Source organism: Bombina bombina, chromosome 6 (genome assembly GCF_027579735.1).
Source record: "Bombina bombina isolate aBomBom1 chromosome 6, aBomBom1.pri, whole genome shotgun sequence".
Taxonomy (NCBI): Eukaryota; Metazoa; Chordata; class Amphibia; order Anura; family Bombinatoridae; genus Bombina; species Bombina bombina.
Window position 1 is genome coordinate 351749800 of NC_069504.1, and position 20615 is coordinate 351770414.

At 36.2% G+C, this 20615-nt stretch overlaps 1 protein-coding gene across 1 annotated transcript in view; it reads right to left on the reverse strand.

The window, feature by feature from the left end:
• The window catches only part of REEP2 (receptor accessory protein 2), a 178437-nt gene extending 162495 nt beyond the window's left edge, over positions 1–15942 (reverse strand). Inside the window, exons 1-3 of the mRNA XM_053719819.1 lie at positions 15828–15942; positions 11513–11585; positions 7377–7453 (exon numbers count right to left, since the gene is read on the reverse strand). Coding sequence (XP_053575794.1) covers positions 7377–7453; positions 11513–11585; positions 15828–15859 — 182 coding nt within the window. The 5' untranslated portion in view covers positions 15860–15942. The remainder of the gene's footprint in view (positions 1–7376; positions 7454–11512; positions 11586–15827) is intronic.
• Positions 15943–20615: the final 4673 nt, after the last annotated feature.

Consider the following 20615-nt stretch of genomic DNA (forward strand, 5'->3'; position numbering starts at 1 on the left):
AGTACTGCAAAAATATAAAAAAAATATAAAAATTACAAAAAATAATAAACACTAAAATTACGGGAAAAACTCCCCCACTAAGCTTACAAAAAATAAACGAAATTATCAAAAATAAAAACAATTACACCAATTCTAATAGTCCTATAAAAATAAAAAAGCCCCCCCACCCCAAATAAAAACACCCCCTAGCCTACAATAAAACTACCAATAGCCCTTAAAAGGGCCTTTTGTGGGGCATTGCCCTAAGTTAAACAGCTCTTTTACCTGTAAAAAAAATACAAAGTAATAATGGTGTTTAGCGTATTTGCCTGGATTAAGATGGATGTCCAGACTTCAGGAACCGTGAGTAGATATTCTGGCGTTAGTGTTATTTTTTTGGGGGGGTGTTTTTTTTTTTTTTTTTTTTTTTTAGATTAGGGCTTTTGTAAAAGAGCTGAATTCCTCTTTAAGGGCAGTGAAAAAGAGCTGAATGCCCCTTTAAGGGCAATGGGTAGCTTAGCTTTTAAGACTTAGATTTTTTATTTTGGGGGGTTGGTTGGGTGGGGGATTTACTTTTAGGGGGGACATTGTAATTATTTTAGGTAAAAGAGCTGTGGGCGGTGGATTAGGGGTTAATAAGTTTAATATAGTTTTTGCGATGCAGGATTGCAGCGGTTTATTTAGTGGCAGCGATGTGGGAGGCCGGAGGTTTAGGGCTTAATAGGTTTAATTAGCGGTGATGTAGAAGGCCGGAGGTTTAGGGGTTAATAACTTTATTATAGTGGCGGCGATGTTGGGGAGCGGCGGTTTAGGGGTTAATATATTTAAATAGTGTTTGCGATGCGGGACGGTGGCGGTTTAAGGGTTAATAGGTAGTTTATGGGTGTAAGTGTACCTTGTAACAGTTTAGTTATGAGTTTTGTGAAACATTTTTGTTGGATCGTGTCGGTATAGGCTGTAATGCAGGCATTTTAGCCTCAACGCACAACCTGTATGAAAATCCTGCACTAAAATGCTTGCGGTATAGCAACAACGACACGACTCATAATATTGCGTTACTGCCATTACACTGAAATTGCAAATTTTTTCAGCGTTAAAAGCCATAACGCAAAACTCGTAATCTACCTGTAAGTGAAACACACTGGGAGGTGTTATGGTTGACCAAACTGAGTTACTGGGGTGGATGTGCTACTGACATCATTATTTGTGCAGAGTTCTCTGTTGCGCTGCTGTTATGGTTTGTGAGACGGGATTGGATCGGTGTCCTTGCGCATCACTGTGTTTATTACCCCTGCGTGGGTAACTCAGTGAAGCGTATTGAAATGCATTCTGATAGGCTATTTCTTGCAATTTGGGCAGATGCCCAGATGATGTCATCATTTCCGTATTGCCAGATATTTTGCTGGCATTGTGGATTTTGAGATTCTATTTTGTTACATACACTTTACTGATTGACACTATATTACCTAGTACATTCTCGTACACTTTTACATATTTTTGTATCGGTTTTCCAATGACCATAGGACTATATAAACAGCTTTTACTCACTATTATTTGTCAGTCTTTTTTAATTGGATATGGGTGTGTAGTTGGGAATATGACAACACATTTGGTTGGTGAACTGTATTGATGGATTTTATTGGTTTTCCCTGATGACTTGTGATTGGTTACGATTGTCAACAAATACTTGGAGTTGAGGTTTGCCTTTTGCCTTTGACAAAGCTATTTTGCAAAACGTGCATCAGGCTGTCCTGGAGAGTTTAGTGCCTTTTAGGGCCATATAATGATTTAAATTGTACATGCATATTTACGGGTGTTTTTCACCTCTTAAAGGAAAAGTAGCATGGGAATACCCAGACGTGTGTATATATATATATATATATATATATATATATATATATATATATATATATATATATATATATATATATATATATATATATATATATATATATATATATATATATATATATATATATATATATATATATATATGTAAGTACGTATATGTGTGTGTATGTTATGTTTTAAAAACCTCACTATATATATATATATATATATATATATATATATATTTATTTTTTTTTTTTATTTTTTTTTTTTCATTATTTTTAAATTTAATTAAAAACAGACAAGAGACAATTAAAATTGGTTTCAGCTTGTTGGAACCTTCAGGCTCAATCATGCCCTTTAGTAGCTATGTGCATGGAAGTTTTAGGTCTCATGACTGGAGCATCAGACACAATCCCCTTTGCTTGTTTTCATATGAGACCTCTCCAGCTTTGTATGCTGAACCAATGGTTCAGGGATTATACAAAGATATCACAATTGATATCCTTAAATCCCAATGTTCGATTCTCTCTGACTTGGTGGTTAGATCACCATCGTATAGTTCAAGTGGCCTCTTGTTCGTCCAACCTGGACTGTGATCACAACAGATGCAAGTCTTTCAGGTTGGGGAGCTGTCTGGGGATCTCTGACAGCACAAGGGGTTTGGAAATCTCAAGAGGCGAGGTTACCAATCAATATTTTTTAACTCTGTGCTATTTTCAGGGCCCTTCAGGTTTGGCCTCTATTGAAGAACCGTTCATTTGTTATCAGACAATATCACAACTGTGGCATATGTTAATCATTAGGGAGGGACTCTTAGTCCTCAAGATATGAAAGAAGTATCTCAGATACCTGCTTGGACGGAATCCAGCTCCTGTCTATACCTGGGATATTAACCGCAGTTTAGCCAATTGGGAAGTGGATTATCTCAGTCATCAGACTTTACATCCGGGGGGAGTGGTTGCTCCATCCAGATGTGTTTTCTCAGATTGTTCAGATGTGGGGTCTTCCAGAAATAGATCTGATGGCTTCCCATCTAAACAAGAAACTACCCAGGTACCTGTCCAGGTCTAGGGATCCTCAGGTGGAAGCGGTGGATGTGTTAGCAGCTCCTTGGTGTTATCAACCTGCTTATATCTTCCCACCTCTGGTTCTTTTTCCAAGATCATCATGGAACAATTGTTTGTGTTGCTGGTAGCTCCAGCATGGCCTCACAGGTTTTGGTATGCGAATCTTGATCGATGTCCAGTTGCCAACCTTGGCCACTTCCATTAAGGCCAGACCTTCTGTCTCAAGGTCCTTTTTTCCATCAGGATCTCAAATCATTACATTTAAAAAAGGTATGGAAATTGAACGCCTAGTGCTTAGTCATAGAGGTTTCTCTGACTCAGTGATTAATACTATGTTACAGGCTCGTAAATCTGTTTCTAGGAGGATTTATTATCGAGTTTGGAAGACATATTTCATGGTGTTCTTCTCATAAATTCTCCTGACATTCTTTTAGAATTCCTAGAATTTTACAATTTCTTCAGGAGGGTTTGAAAAAGGATTTGTCTGCAAGTTCCTTGACGGGACAAATCTCTGCTGTTTCCATTTTAATTCACAGCTTAATGATATTCACTGTTTTGTAGAAGCTTTGGTACATATCAAGCCTGTCATTAAATCAATATCTCGTCCTTGGAGTCTTCATTTGTTTTTGAAGGCTTTGCAGGTTCCTCCGTTTGAGAATATGCATTATTTAGACAAACCAATTTCTTGGAGTTTTTTAATTATCTGCTCTTTCTTGTGAATCTCCTTTTCTGATTTTCCATCAGGATAAGGCAGTTTTGCAGACTTCATTTAAATTTCTACCTAAGGTTTTGAATTCTAACAACATTAATTGAGAAATTGTTGTCCCTTCTTTGTGTCCTAATCCTAAGAATTCTTTGGAGAGATCCTTACATTCTTTGGATGTGGTAAGAGCTTTGACATATTATGTTAAAACTACTAAAGATTTCAGGAAGGCTTCTAGTCCATTATCTTTTCTGGTTCTAGGAAAGGTCAGAAGGCTTCTGCCATTTCCTTGGCATCTTGGTTAAAGCTTTTGATTCATCAGGCTTATTTGGAGTCGGCTCAGGCCCTACCTCAGAGAATTACAGCTAATTCTACTTGATCAGTCTCCACTTCGTGGGCTTTTAAGAATGAAGCTTCAGTTGATCAGATTTGCAAAGCAGCAACTTAGTCTTCTTTGCATACATTTACTATATTCTACCGTTTTGATGTATTTGCTCAATCGGAAGCAGTTTTTGGTAGAAAAGTTTTTCAGGCAGCTGTTTCAGTTTGATTCCTCTGCTTATGTTTGAGTTTATTCTGTTAATTATTAGAATAAACTTATATTTTGGGTTGTGGATTTATTTTTTTCAGCGGAAAATGGCTATTTTATCCCTCCCTCTCTAGTGAATCTTCTGTGGAGTTCCACATCTTGGGTATTACTATCCCATACGTCACTAGCTCATGGACTCTTGCCAATTACATGAAAGAAAACATAATTTATGTAAGAACTTACCTGATAAATTCATTTCTTTCATATTGGCAAGAGTCCATGAGACCCACCCTTATTATGGTGGTTTTGATTTTTTGTATAAAGCACAATTATTTCCAAATTCTTTTGTTGATGCTTTTTACTCTTTTCTTTATCACCCCACTACTTGGCTATTCGTTAAACTGAATTGTGGGTGTGGTGAGGGGTGTATTTATAGGCATTTTGAGGTTTGGGAAACTTTGCCCCTCCTGGTAGGATTGTATATCCCATACGTCACTAGCTCATGGACTCTTGCCAATATGAAAGAAATTAATTTATCAGGTAAGTTCTTACATAAATTATGTTTTCTTTCACATAGTGGCATTGATTAAATCACATTATCCCAATAAAATCGATAGACGATCACTCTAAGACTTTGCTGTAGCGTTATCTGTGATCACAAAGTCACCTTTATCACCAGCTCTGCAGATACTTTCTTGGAAGCTTCCCAGCAATGACCCTACATAAATAATGACATCATATACTGGATATAGAGCGAGGCATTCTCAGATATCTTTATACAGTACCTTATTTTAAAAGGAATAATAAATATGCAAACTTAAGGGTCACTTTTACCCAGCAATTTCTGAGGTACTTACCCAGCTCACACCTTGGATTTTTCAATACACCAAGGATTTCTACAATATAACTTTAGCTTTCAGAAATACTCGAATATAGGAACACACATATTTTGTGGTTCTACATTTCAATCAGTACACTTTCTTAAAAGAAAAGGGAAAAATTAGGATTCTATACCTAAGTTTTATTCAACGAAAAAATTCAAATAGAAAATTAGAAGAAAAAAATATTTGCCGCTTTACACCATCTTGCACATGCGTAGAAATAGAATATCTTACCATAGCATTTTCATCTCAATGTATATCTACGCACAATTCTTATTTTGAAGGTTGGCCTTAGACACCCATCATTTGAAAGACAGTATTTTGTGTATGTGCTGTATGCTGTCTCTAGAGGATATGTGCTAATTTGGAAACAATGCACATATACAGTAAACACATTAGGGAGGTGATTGTGATTTGCAATGTAAATTACCAACTAATGATGATGGGGACATGAGACATTTCATTGGAAAGAGATGGATCACCTCTTCCCAAACAGGGTTTTCATGTCCCACTATATGGCTTAGGGGATATCAAATTAAAGCATTTCCATATTTAAAGGGAGGGCTCTCTAAGTAAAGCAGGCAAAGGAAATAGGGGATCCATAACAGCCCCCTTCTTCTCCATAAAAAAATCCTTATGGTATCCACAGGTTCACCTGCATCTTAGGCAAACAAGTGACAGCAATCGCCAGCCTCCTAAATGGACAAATAATGGGAGCATATCCTTTACATGGTCCAGGCTGAGATATGGGCTCTATTAGTGCACCCTGCCCCACTAGCAATAAGTCTTTGCCTGTGTGGGCATTTCTTTATTGCTGTTTCATTGTCATTGTCATACCATACCAGCACTAGGGATACAGGGATATAAAAAAGGATAACATGTTTGAGGAGTTAATAATACCCTGTTCAGTCTGTCAGGTGGTCAGGTAAGGTCCATGAAACTATTATATATTCATAAAAAAAAGTTATATTAAAGTGATGGTACATCCTAACATTTTAAAAACGCTAGGATTTACAATAACTAAAACAAAATAGGACTTTAAGTCATTACTTTCCTCGCTAAATTCAGCGGCTCCGGCTGTCTACGGCACATCGTTTTTTTTTTATTGAGGTGATGTTTCCATCTCTAAACCAATAGCTTTGCTAGCCATATTGCACTGTTCTGTATTCAAATAGCTGTGCGTTCCAGCAGGCACCAAGCCAGATTTCCCGCACGGCTATTGGCTAAGAGGTGGAAACAGCGTTCTGCCGTGGGTTACCCGAGCAGCTCAGTGTGGTAAAGACTTGAAACAAAGAAAGGCACTTTCAGCATAAAGTATTTTGTACTTCATGACTGAAAGTCTCCTTTATTTGTTCCAATGATCAATCCTAGCGTTTTACAACTGCTAGGATTGACAATCACTTTAAACTGATTAACTGGCAATTTTTCTCTGGAAAATACCAAGACAAATTACAGCCAAATGAGTTATCTTTGTGAAAATAAACCACTGCATTACAAGCCTTCTTATAGCTATGCATTAACTATGCACAAAACAGTTAAAAGGGGACATGAAGTGTAAAATTAACTTTCCTGATAATTGATTCAGACAGAGCACATAATTTTGAGACACTTTAAAATTCATGTTTATAAACAAATTGACTTTGTTCTTTTGGTATCCTTTATTTAAAATGTATATGTACATATACTTAGTAGCAATTACAGGTGTGCATTTAGATTCTTTGTTAGGATCCAAATGCAGAAGGCAGTGGCTGCTTATGGGATTTGGCTCTTTTCAAAGCCGCATTTATTCTTGTGAAAGTTCAACACACTAGAAACTGGATTTGCACAGATCTAAGTGCACTGAACTTTCACAATCATTTTAATTTTAGAATTTGTATGTCCCTTTAAATACTACATTATTTCCTATGTAAAAAATGCAAAACAAATCTCTCAGACTACTGTTTCGCTTTATTTTTTACCAAAGTGTAGTGTATTAAGCCCTATTAGAAAACAAATACGTCTGCTGAATTTTAATTCACTATTTCCAAAATAGACAGGACATTTTGCATATAAAAAAAAAAATAATAATCTGCTAAGTGTGTGAAATTAAAATATAAACACACAAACACCTACTGCATAGGTATCTACACCAGCAATATATTAATTAAAATACCTAAATTGTAAATATTACTTCCAGATCTGTCTTTAACCCAAATTAAAATGAAGGTATTTTATAACTAGGGTTAGTTCCTTATTTACACCAGAAGAAAACAAAAGACTGCGGAACTCTGGAGTAAGTTTTCAGTTATCAGTACATTAATAATACTTTAAGAATTGTTAGCATTCTGAACACCCTGATCTAATAACAAGCTCACTATACATACAAATAGCATCCAGTTACTTACCATGAAAGGATTATATCAGTGAGAGTTTCTGCAGTTGTGAAAAAGGCAAACACAATCCAATACATCATCCATTTCACCTGAAAGAGGTCAACATATTTAACTAGGTACCAGTTGCTGAGCAGCAAGTTTTGATTCATTTAATCCAGAAGCAGCACAAGATATCATCAACAATAAGCTACTTGGTCACATAAGAGTTAATTCTGTACATTCCATGCTTTATGTATAAACCAATAGGATATTATGTGCCTCCAGCTGTAATGAGCAGAAAGCTTTATGTTGTGACTAAGACACCTGCTAATCCCTATTTGTGATCTCGATGCTATGGCTGGGAACAAAATCCTGTATTTTAAGAAAGAAATTACATGAACACTTTATAATTATATTACACAAACCAATTCAAATGACATCTCCATACTAGTATTTTCCTGCAGCTGCCTCAGCTGTGTAAGGCTGCTTAACCCTTTATATAGTAATGATCTACAACACTTTTTATCAGTCAACGGTTTCAAATGTTTAGTTATGCGTTAGGAAACAATTTCACAAAACAGTTTCAATTTTTATTTTGCCCCCTTTTTATGACATTTACTTGAGCAAAAAAGAGGATTTTCTAATTCTTTGAACTTGAAATGCACCCTACAGACTTCAGTTAACCCTGCTACATATCTGTCACTAATTGAATTTAACTAACAACTGCAAAACAATGCATTCTATACTAACTTTATGACTGTGACTAGACTTGTTGTCTGAAGACTGAAGCACAGTTTGGTTCCTCCAAATAATGCCAACTGCTGGTGGAGTTTGGCTATTACAAAATTGTAGTAAAATGGATGTTCATTTTTTATAAATGTTTAAACTTGACTGATATGTTAATCTATTGCAACAGAAATGCCTTGTAATTACAAGTTGTCCCTTTAAAATGGCACTGTGATATACATGTCCCACTTTAATGTTTCCCACAAGTCCATTTTATCTATTGGAGTGTAATTAATTGTTCACATTGCTCCTTTACATTTATTTTGTCATTTGAAATAACTGAATTTGCCTGTTGAAACATTTAGTGAAAATATTAATACTGTTGTGCTCTCTACAGAAAAGCAATAAAACAATAGAGAGCAGCAGAAACCAACCTGTGGCACTGATAGGTACTAACATTTTAATTTTCAACTGATGGTCTATGTGTATATAGATAAAATAACATAACAAGTCTGCTCTTTCTGCTGGCTAAACCAACGTGAATGGGCATGTTCTAGAGAACAATAGGTTGGGGCCTTAATGAGCAAAAATGCTATTTCACATGCAAAAGTAAACAATAAGGAGCAATTTTCCCTATATTTAATACTCAGCTGGTATAACAAATAATTGGAAACAAATTAAGGTGAGCACAGTTTTACAGTACACTATCCCTTTATATATGTAAGAGTCATTATCAGAGATGAACAAAAAAATGAAACCATAGAAATATATGTGGCTGAAGTAACAAGCCTGTAACCGTATGAAGTATATTAACATAAAGACTAGTTTCCAAATACGACATGGGAACATTGTGTTCTTATACAAAGAACTCAAACACTTATGTAGAAAGCTTTAAAAAAAATCTATTAGAGGGTGTCTGTTGCTATAGTAACACTGTTACACAAAAAAAGATCAAAACATGACGCAATACTGTTTTTGTAAAAAAAATAAAAAAAATTTTTTTTTATAATTTTAAAAGGATGTGAAAGTGAAACTTTCATGAATCCCATAGATTTTTAATTGTACCTTCTTTTTCAACGTACTTATTTCTCTTGGTATCCTTTGTTAATACTTAGTTCCTTTTCAGAACAGCATAGCTAGGAAGGCTCAGGAGCATGCACATATCTATATGGCAGCAGTGCTTCCAACAATACATAATGTTATAAACACTGTTTTTAATGCTGCTGCCATATAGACACGTGGTCAAGACATGCATGCTCCTGAACCTACATAGGTAATCTCCAGTTAACCCCTTTGTGACAGAACAATAGTGTTGACATGGTAATGAAGTTCCGATTAGTAAAAACGAAATAACTATCGTTAGTGTGATTTCAATGCCAGGATTGGATCATAGGGGACTACCTACGCTGCTAGCCACGCCTCCCAGGCGAACCTTTGCCTTTGTCAAAGGGGAAAGCTGCAGGGCGCCATATATGGTTCGATGTTCCATGCTGTCCTAACTGTGTTAAAGCCCAGCGCTATTAGGATGGCACGGACCGCCCTAACGATGTGAAGAGGTTAAACAGCTAAGTGTCAGCAAAGGATAACAACAGAATTGTAAAGATTTTTAAGATTAACTCCCCAGTAATTTATAAAAATGTTTTACTTAATTTAGCATAACTATCACCTTTATTTTTTACACACACACATAGTGCCAAGGTTGGAGTGCTGGGACACCTGAATATATATATATATATATATAGTGTCCCAGCACTCCAACCTTGGCACTATGTCAACCACCAAGGTGCAATCCTCAAAGTTCATATAAAATGAAGCTTGGAAATGAAGGGCACTCTCAGGGTGTTTTAGAGAACCACATTAATCATTTTATTCAGTGTCTCAATAGGTCATCAAAGACAGGGTCGACGTTTCGGCTCACATTAGAGCCTTCTTCAAGACAAAGTTAATCTTACTTCGGCACGTAGTACGGCTACACGGCTACGTGCCGAAGTAAGATTAACTTTGTCTTGAAGAAGGCTCTAATGTGAGCCGAAACGTCGACCCTGTCTTTGATGACCTATTGAGACACTGAATAAAATGATTAATGTGGTTCTCTAAAACACCTTGAGAGTGCCCTTCATTTCCAAGCTTCATTATATATATATATATATATATATATATATATATATATATATATATATGTAGCCCTCAGTTTACGCCGGGGTTAGGTTCCAGAAGGAATGGTTGCAAATCGAAACCGTTGTAAATTGAATCCCAGTTAATAATGTAAGTCAATGGGAAGTGAGGGAGATAGGTTCCAGGCCCCTCTCAAAATTGTCATAAGTAACACCTAATACATTATTTTAAAAGCTTTGAAATGAAGACTTTAAATGCGAAACAGCATTATTAACCTAATAAAATAATGACACAACACAGAATATATAATTAAACTAAGTTAAATGAACAAAAACCATTTGCTAAACAGCATTATAAACCTAATAAAATAATCACACAACACAGACTTCCCTTGCATTTCTCTGCATTCCAATCTGGACTAAGTTATAGACAGGAAGATCTTGTTCCTATGAAATCTGCTCTATAGCTCAGATCTGATTAAACTGATTAATTTCAGCAACACAAGCGGACAGCTCCACCTACTGGCTATTTTAATAAATGTACTGCTTCTCAATGCTTTTATATATATATATATATATATATATATATATATATATATATATATATATATATATATATATATATATATTTTCATTCTTCAACAAACTACAAGAGGAGAACAAGGACCATCTCCTCTTGTAGTTTGTTGAAGAATATTTTTTTATAGGGTCTGCACCACATTAAAATTATAAACTAACATAACATTTTCTAAATTTTGATCATTTTTTCCATGGAAAAATACACATTTATAGTAGCCATTTGTCCTGTACCCCTTTTTGTATATATATATATATATACGATAGAGAGATAGATATAGAGAGATATAGAGATATATATATATATATATTATAGAACAAATCACCTTCACATCCCATAGAAGTTATGTTTCAAGGCATTTCTTAAAAGGGCTCCGAAACCCAATTTTTTATGATTTAGACAAAGCATATAATTTGAACAACTTTTTCACTACTGCGAGCTAGCAGAAAACATAAGGCGAACCAATCACAAGATACATATAGCTGAAGCCATCAATCAGCAGCTAGTGCATTGTGTCTTCTGAGCCTACCTAGGTATGCTTTTCAACATACAATACCAAAAGAACAAAGCAAATTTGATAATCATAGTACGTTGAAAAGTTGTTTAAAATTGCATGTTCTATCTGAATCATGAAAGTTTAATTTTGACTTCACTGTGCCTTTAAAACATTGTTCCTGAAAATATCATTACAGTTTTGTATCATTGTGATAGAATATACAAGATAAAAAAAATTAAGGCAATATAAAACTTACATATTCTTTGACATTTTTTGTCTTTACTGCTTTATATGATGAGTAAGCTGGATATAAGGTGCCAAATATTAACCTGTAAAAAGGGAAAAAAGACACACGAGTATCATTTAGTGCATGTGGCCCTTTAATCAATTAATGTTTTCTAGAAAATGTAACAAAATTAGTAAAAGCAGAAATAAAACCTAAAACATCTGATTGCCAACACATGCACCACGTACCAAGACTTACAAACACACATGACAGAAGTTGTGAAAATAAACTCAAGCAAAGTGATTTCTATCCCACTCTGATCCTGCAGAGCAAGGGTGTAGTTCAAGGGACATTAAACCCCCAAAAATTCTTTCAAGATTCAGATAGAGAATACATTTTAAAAAAGTTTCCAATTTAATTCTATTATCACATTTGCTTTGCTCTCATGATATTCCTTGTTGAAGAGATACCTAGGTAGGTAGCGTGCACGTGCCTGAAGCAATACATGACAGGAAATAGTGCTGCCATTTAGAGCTCTTGCTAATGAATTGCATTGTTGCAAAACTGCTGCCATATAGTTCTGCAGACACGTGCACACTCATTAGCTTACCTTCCTGCTTTTTAAGAAAGGATAACAAAAAAACAGAAAATTTTATAACAGAAGTAAATTTGAAAGTTGTTTAAAATTGTATGTTCTATCTGAATCATGATAGAAAAAAAATGGATTTTATGTCCCTTTAAGCATAGTGGAAGGATATTGCACTGTGCCTTTATTATTTATTTTGCCTGAAATTAATGTAATATACCTTGGAAAATTGTTCTTTCCATCCTTCTCTAGAGGTTCTGAAGATTTAGAGAGTATACCACAGATATACTGAGATTGTCAGTCACATTAGAGCAGGGGTTTTCAAGCCTCTCCTCAGGACTCGCTAACAGCACAGATTTTTAGGATTCCCTTGGGTGAGAGCAGGTTAATAACTTCTTTTACTAATCAGCTGATTATTTCACCTGTGCCCCAGTCCTGATATCCTGAAAATCTGGCCTGTTAGAGAGGCCTGAGGACAAGTTTGAAAACCCATATCTTAGATTTGCACCTATGATTGGCCACAGCAAAGGAATAACAACAAATTCCACGAGTTTTTTTTAAAAGGGCCCTGGATTACTGTGCAACGCCATAGCACTGCAAATGACAGTTTTAGACATTTTTAGAACCTCTCACTTGTATGCACTGTAATTGCTGATGAATACCATGGGCTAGATTTATCAATGCGCCCCTGTACGCCTCAGCTTGCCTGTGGCGGGGCAAAATTACCCGCAGGTAATTAACATTGTACACGACCGCAGTTTTGCGATCGCATGCAATCCCGCCCCCTGCCCGCGCACAGCTAATCACGAGCGGGCAGGAGCTGTCAATCTCCTCGGTCGGACTCGACCGAGGAGATTGAATTTCGCCACAATAGAGGTGGCGAAGATGTTAGGGAAGCAGCGGTCTAGTGACCGCTGCTTGATAAATCACAGCGAGCAAGTTCTTGAGAGAACTTGCAGCCGTAGAGGCTTGATAAATCAAGCCCCATGTAGCTATACACAAACAGATTTTTCCTTTTAATTGTACAAACACCTGTTTTATTTTTTAAGCCACCGTGGATGTGTCCAACATACACATTTATTTTACATCAGATTTGGCTTGCTGTGGGGAAATCAAACAACTAAGATCTACCGACCAAGCATTTGAGATCCACATTTTGGGTATATATATGCTATAAAAACTGACAAAAGAAAAGCTGTTGTGGTGCTTTTCCAATAACGGACCACCACTCTGTTGGTGAATACAGAATGCCAGCAGATGGCACTATAGAAGTTTGGTCCGTTAATGGAAAAGCATCATTATTTTCAGAAGCATAACTTCCCTCTTGGGTGCCTGATTCTCTTTCCTCGCATTGTTTTTGCTGTTAAAGTGTTAACATTTTTCTCTGCATGTGAAGCATAGCTATATATTCTCAGTGCATCAATATTTTAAATACTGCAGCTACTTACAGCACCAGTGGGGCTTTTATGATGTCAATATCTAACAAATTGAATCATTACCAGATGGTACAAGCACCTTAGGCTCTCTGAGCAAGTGCTGTGCCCAAAATGCTGGTGCACGGTGCATACTTAAATACACCTTTGAAACAGTTATAGCTTTTATTAGAAGTATTTTTGCTATATATATTACAATAATGCTTCTACTCAAAACTGAAATGCATCCACGTGGATTCCAATTTTGGCTGGAATGTCCTTTAATTATGTTTATACTTATAAAAAAAAAAAACTATTATAAATGCATTTATTTAATATTGGCAGTCATACCCATAGTTATCATTATGCATTAAAATTACATTCTAGGGAAAACATAGAGCATTTTATTTAAATAAATTCCAATTTCTGCAAAAGGATTAAATACACTATGAAAACTATGAGAAGTAGACATATATGCGTATGCTCCACTGTCTAACTATATCTTTATCTGGAGCAGGTGTGTTCCAGGAGTGCAACTTCAAAAACACATTAACCCATTTAAAGGAGTAAAACACACAGTTAAAGATAATTTGTCTAAAATTAAAATGCTCTAACAAAATAAAGCACTTTGTTTTGTTTACATTAGAACATCCCTTTAAGAGAAGGATATAGTTTGAACTCACAGTGAGGCAGTGCTACCCATGAAACTGGAGAAAGAAAATATAGTTTTCAACTAAATGTTACTCCATTTCATAAACTAATCATAGCAATGTTAACACCTGCCAAACTGGCCTTACTTTCAGTTTAAAGAAGACTTAAAAGGGACAGTAAAGTCAAAATTAAACTTTCATGATTCAGATAGAGCTTGCCATTTTAAACAACTTTCCAATTTACTTCGGTTTATCAAATTTGCTTCTATCCCTTGGTATTTGTTTATTAAAGAGTAAAACTAGGTAGGCTCATAAGAGCTCAGGAGTGTGCACGTGTCTTTAGTACTCTATGACAGAAGTGTTTTGCAACAGTATTCGTAGCTTTGTTATACAATGTTGCAAAACACTTCTGTCATAGAGTACAAAAGACACGTGCACACCCCTGAGCTCTTATGAGCCTACCTAGTTTTACAATTCAATAAAACTATACTAAGGGATTGAAGCAAATTTGATAACCGAAGTAAATTGGAAAGTTGTTTAAAATGGCATGCTCTATCTGAATCATGAAAGTTTAATTTTGACTTTATTGTCCCTTTAAATTAATATGCCTTAATTTTATTAATAATAATTATAACAAGGAATTGTGAAGGAAAAAAAAAAGTGATTTCCCCATTATCTTTATGCTGCTGTGAGAACAGATTAGCTTTATCCACTCTAGCAAAAATACTGCTGACTAAACTAAACCTGGTTTCACAGTAAAACAACAAGGAGACAGCCCAATGAGCCCATGTTAATTTGTCTGCATTAAATATAAATTCTAAACATACACTGAATTACAATGACCTGTAAGCAGCACTTCTAAACAATGTCCAATTCATTTATTTGTATTTAATGAAACCAATACCAGATTTACATACAAAGAACAGTCAGTGACTTGCACACATAACTGCTATTTATTTCAAAAATAAATTACTGTTAATATTTGTATCACCTTTGTAAGAACAAATAATTAGCCCAAAGTCAAGCACTGTGATCCTAATTAAATAAATAATAATACTAATTAGTTTCTTATCTGAATAAAAAAAAAATCCCAATAATCTATATGAAAATATCTATAGATTAAGTGGAAACTGGCTATTCCTCAGCTTTGGAACCAAGTTTAGAACAAATACGATAATTGCACCCTGAACTTGTCTATTTATCAGATACACAGAGTCCACTGGCAATGCAAAGAAGCTTCCTTCTGCGAGTGCCTCACATCACTATGGTTTACAAATGAAGTTACTACATTCAATCATATAATAAACTTCTCCCTGTAAGTAACAGCAGTTTTTTTTATTTCTGCTTGTAAAATAAGCAATGGCCAATTTAAAGTTGTTTTTTTAGACTGTATAGGATAAGACACCTGTCTGCAAACAATCCGGTCATCACACCCTGTATCCAAACGTCTGGGCCTTTTCATCCAACAAAACCAACATCCACTATAAATATATAAGTACATTTCTCATCTTGTATAGGATCAGATACTAATTCAGAAATACTCTGATGAACCTTATGAGGACAGTGACAGGACCAAGCTATATATCCCACGCACACGTAACTGTCCTATTTCATCTAACATGTGCAGTAAAGCACTGCAGGGCAGCAAACACGCAGTGACCTCATGCACAAGCACATACTTCCCATCACCTACTTACACCACCAGCCGGGAGATTATCCAGGAGACCATCCTGTATGACCATCCACCTCTCCCTAAGGAGAATCCTTCTTAGATGAATGAACGGCTTGTACCAGACTAATATAATGTATAAGAACCACACGCAGCCTGAGCAGGTGCCTTTTAGTGAAGAAACACGGAGGAATTAAAATCCCAGACTCGGCCGTATCCTTAGAAGCAACCTTTCTGCAGCAATCTGTTGTAGATCCTGTATCCCCATCAGACTGTGTATCTGTTTCATGCATCAGCATTCAGCTCCAGTCCCCACCCAGCTATCTAACAGGCAATATCACATTGTCCACTTAAGGTGGATTAGCAAAGCTGTTGCTCAGTTCATGAACAAGCAGAAGAAAACAAATAAAATAAACCACATACAGTTGCTACTGGATTCTGGATTTTTCTTTATATTTTTCTTTATATATATATATATATATATATATATATATATATATATATATATATATATATAGTGACACAAAATAAATGAATGTTTATTAACTTAAATGTACATTGAATGAAATATAATATTTAATTAAATGAAAAAGGATTTAATGTGGTAAAAGGTACATGTGTGCTATAGAAATATAAAACAAATGCCTTTATAGAACTCCATACTTTTTAACAACTACTGATTCTTAAAGGGACACTAAATACATTTCATGCCCTTCCCTCTAATCATGGGTGTACTGCTACTACCATATATATAATCTAGTGTACTCTGCAAGCATCTGAAGGCGAGTTGCTTATAAAATGTATTTAGTGTTATGTCGCCTGTAAAACACTGTGTGTGTGTGTCTTTATAATCTGTTTTTTAATGTCACTTCATCATTACCATTTTACTAGGCACTTTTAGAGCTGCCCTTCATTTTTTTCTTATGTATGTTAAATATTGGACTAGCCTACAATTGTCAATATATGACAGTAAATATGCAATAGGAAAACTAAGGTTCAGTCAAGCATGTGTAGCTTTAATCTACAAGCAGGTTAACTAATTGTTATGGTAACCAGAATGAAGAAACATAAACATGATTGTAAAAAGAAGGTATTTTGAACTAAAAGGTCTTCTAAAGATGTAATAAGTATAGTTTGTGTTAAGGGGGCTTTGTGAAATGTATACAACTGTGATATCAACCTGCATAATACTCTAAGGAATAAACTATAGTACCTATGAAACACAAATCATGGTAATGATTTCCTTGGTGCTTCTTAAAGGTACTGAAAATTCCCTTGCATAAAATATCTTCTTTTCTTCTTTAGAACACGTTTTCCCCAGCACTGCAAATGTACTCATGTATCAGTACAGCCATGTATCCCTTGAAGGCATAAGACCAACTCACCACCCATTCCCAATTAGATGTCAAACCCTGCTGGCTACATCCCTTTTTAACACCAGACACCAACAAAACTTGCATTTTTCTCTAATAATTCCCATCTTGAATACTGCAAGATCTAATTAATCAGCTTTAATTTTTTCTCCTGTCCTTTCTAATTGCTTCTGCTATAACACTGGTTTTCAAACATATACTCAGGCCTCCCTAAAAGGTCACATTTTGAGGATATCTGAACTGGAGCAGGGGTGAAAAAATCAGCTGATTAGTAAACATGGTGATTTTACCTGCTCTCATTTAAGGCAATCCTGAAAACCAGTGTGCTAGACTGATCAATTTCACCTATCCACATCAGCTGTTTGTGATCAATTGATCAGGCATACAATGATTGTTCCCTTTGTCTATAGATTGTTCCCTTTGTCTATAGATTCCCAGTTCTCTTCTATATTGTAAGACACTACAATTCTGGAGCCCTTTAGATCATTCTAAGGACATTAACCCTTTAATGACAGGGTCATAATGTCTACATTGGAACAACGTTCCAATGTAGACAAATTGAAATCCTGCGATTGTGCATGTGATCGCAAGATTTCAATTATGGGATCGGGTCAGGGGGGGCGTCTTTATGACGCTAGGCATGCCCTCCAGACCGCAATCACATCCAGGAAGCGCTGTTGGCTTCAGGACAGCCAAACGGCTATGAAGTTGTATTCTGTCCTAACTGGGCTAAAAGGTTAAACACCTTTATGTTTGTCCAACTCTCCCTAGAGAGATCTAAAATCAAATTCTGTAACCTGCAAATCAAACAGCTGGTTTAGAGAACTTGTAGCATTTTGAAAACCAGGGTTATAGATTCTGCTTTTTGGCCTCTCCAAAGAGCATTTGACAAAGCACAGTCTTTACACAAATGTAAGAGGTGTTTAAGGCTCCTTTAAGTATCAATCAGTGAACTTTTTTCCTAATGTATCTAATACACCTTTTTGCAGCAATATTTTTCATAGAAGGCATTGACAAGCATTAGAAACACTTTATCAAGAAGGCTCTACCATTGAAGTAGGAGGCACAAATGCCTTTCCCCATTTTAAGCATAAGTCCAAGTTTTACCCGATTTACAATCTGGGTGAAACCATAGTTTCCTTCCAAAGAAGGGTAGAAAGAGATCTTAAAGCACTCAAATGCCAAATGAATGACTTGACCTCACAAACAAAGAGATCAAATCTTTCGAGGAGAGAGAGAGAGAGATGCATTACTAACCCTTAAAGAGAATAGAAATCTTGTAATTAGATTGGCCGGTCGTTGTAATGAACAGGGTTTTTTTGTACAGGAAGCCCTTCAGCAACTAAATGATCAGACCCAGTATATCCCACTTTGAAATTTTTGAGGGAGTTGAAACATCTTGTGGATGATGGCAAGGAAGGTGGATATTTGGATGACGATACAGCAAGGTTTCTGATTGTGGAGAAACCTGTCATCCCCATCTTCAATCACCTGCCAAAAATCCACAAATCTATCTCTAAGGTAGAGGGACGTCCGATTGTAAGTGGGATTGGCTCTCTGTTGGAAAAACTATCACAATGGTTAGACAAGATATTGCAGCCACTAGTGATTACACTCCCAAGTTATCTCAGGGACACAAAACACCTTTTTAGGCATGGTCCACAATATGGAATGGCTAGACTCTTACTCGTGGCTTACAGTGAATGTTAGGATGTTGTATACGTCTATCCAACGTGACAAGGGATTAGAGGCAAAAAGATTCTTCCTGCAGGGGTCAATGCTGTATGACGAGGACAGATGTGTGTACATACTTAGAGTGACGGAATTCCTCTTGACTCATAATTACTTTAAATTTGAGGACTATTTTTATCGCCAAAGATGGGGGACAGCGATAGGGGCGAAGTTTGCCCCCTCATATACCAACCTATTTATGGGGTGGTGGGAGCTGTCCCACATCTTTGGAGAGGGAATCCCTTCAGAAGGAACATCAACTTTTACAAAAGGTATATAGATGATTTGGAAATATATATTATTGAATATAGATAGGGGGCGCCATATAGAAAATTTCTTAGAGAAAAGATATGTTGCTGGGTACTGAAAAAATATATTTGGAAAAAATCTGTGGAAAAAAGTGTGTATCTATGTGGCAGAATTTTTGTTATAAATAAACAGAAATGTTTCAAAGCTGAGGTGGTGTTTGTGTTATGTCTCAGACAGGTAAGTGATTCTGAGGTAGAATATAGTGGAATTGATAATGGTAATGGTAGTGTTTATAAAACTTGGTGATGTGATGCAATTTATAACATAAAAATAAAGGTAAATGGTCAAGTGAAAAAAACGGTGATTAATAATTATAAAATAATGCAAACCCAAAAGTGTCCATCAGTGATGCCAAAAATAAGATAAAAGTCTTATGAAAGTTCAATCAATCAGACAGGCGAAATCCGTGCGGCGAGGCTGCTTCTCTTGGTGCTGTCGGTGAGTCAGAAATCTAAATGGTGAAGAGAAAAAGAGAGCGCCTCATAGTGCAGATATCTCTAGACAGGTGGGAAGATTTAGTATAAACCAAAAGACAGGTACTCACAAGTGGAGTGGCACTTTTCGTTAAAAAAGTGCATACAGGCAGGCTGACATTCTCAGCAGTCAGCACGCTGACCAAAGCGATAAGGTGCTGGTCTCTCGGTGTCTTACGATCCCAGGACAAAATTCCCAAACTCTCCTTTGTTGGATGCCGTACTCGGTAAGGTGTTTGTTTGTTTATTCCAGTTGGAATCGGAACCTCTTAAGCAGTAGTAAACAGTATGAACTGTTATAAGGCTGAAGTATGCGTCTCTTTGCACAAGAAAATAAAATGAAACTCAATCCAGGCTGAGTAACTGGAAAAAAGGGGTTTTATTTTTGGAGCTGATAACGCGTTTCTCGGCCGTTGGCTCCTGGCCGTTTCATCAGATCAATTGTTGATCTGATGAAACGGCCAGGAGCCAACGGCCGAGAAACGCGTTATCAGCTCCAAAAATAAAACCCCTTTTTTCCAGTTACTCAGCCTGGATTGAGTTTCATTTTATTTTCTTGTGCAAAGAGACGCATACTTCAGCCTTATAACAGTTCATACTGTTTACTACTGCTTAAGAGGTTCCGATTCCAACTGGAATAAACAAACAAACACCTTACCGAGTACGGCATCCAACAAAGGAGAGTTTGGGAATTTTGTCCTGGGATCGTAAGACACCGAGAGACCAGCACCTTATCGCTTTGGTCAGCGTGCTGACTGCTGAGAATGTCAGCCTGCCTGTATGCACTTTTTTAACGAAAAGTGCCACTCCACTTGTGAGTACCTGTCTTTTGGTTTATACTAAATCTTCCCACCTGTCTAGAGATATCTGCACTATGAGGCGCTCTCTTTTTCTCTTCACCATATAGATGATTTGATTCTGGTATGGAGG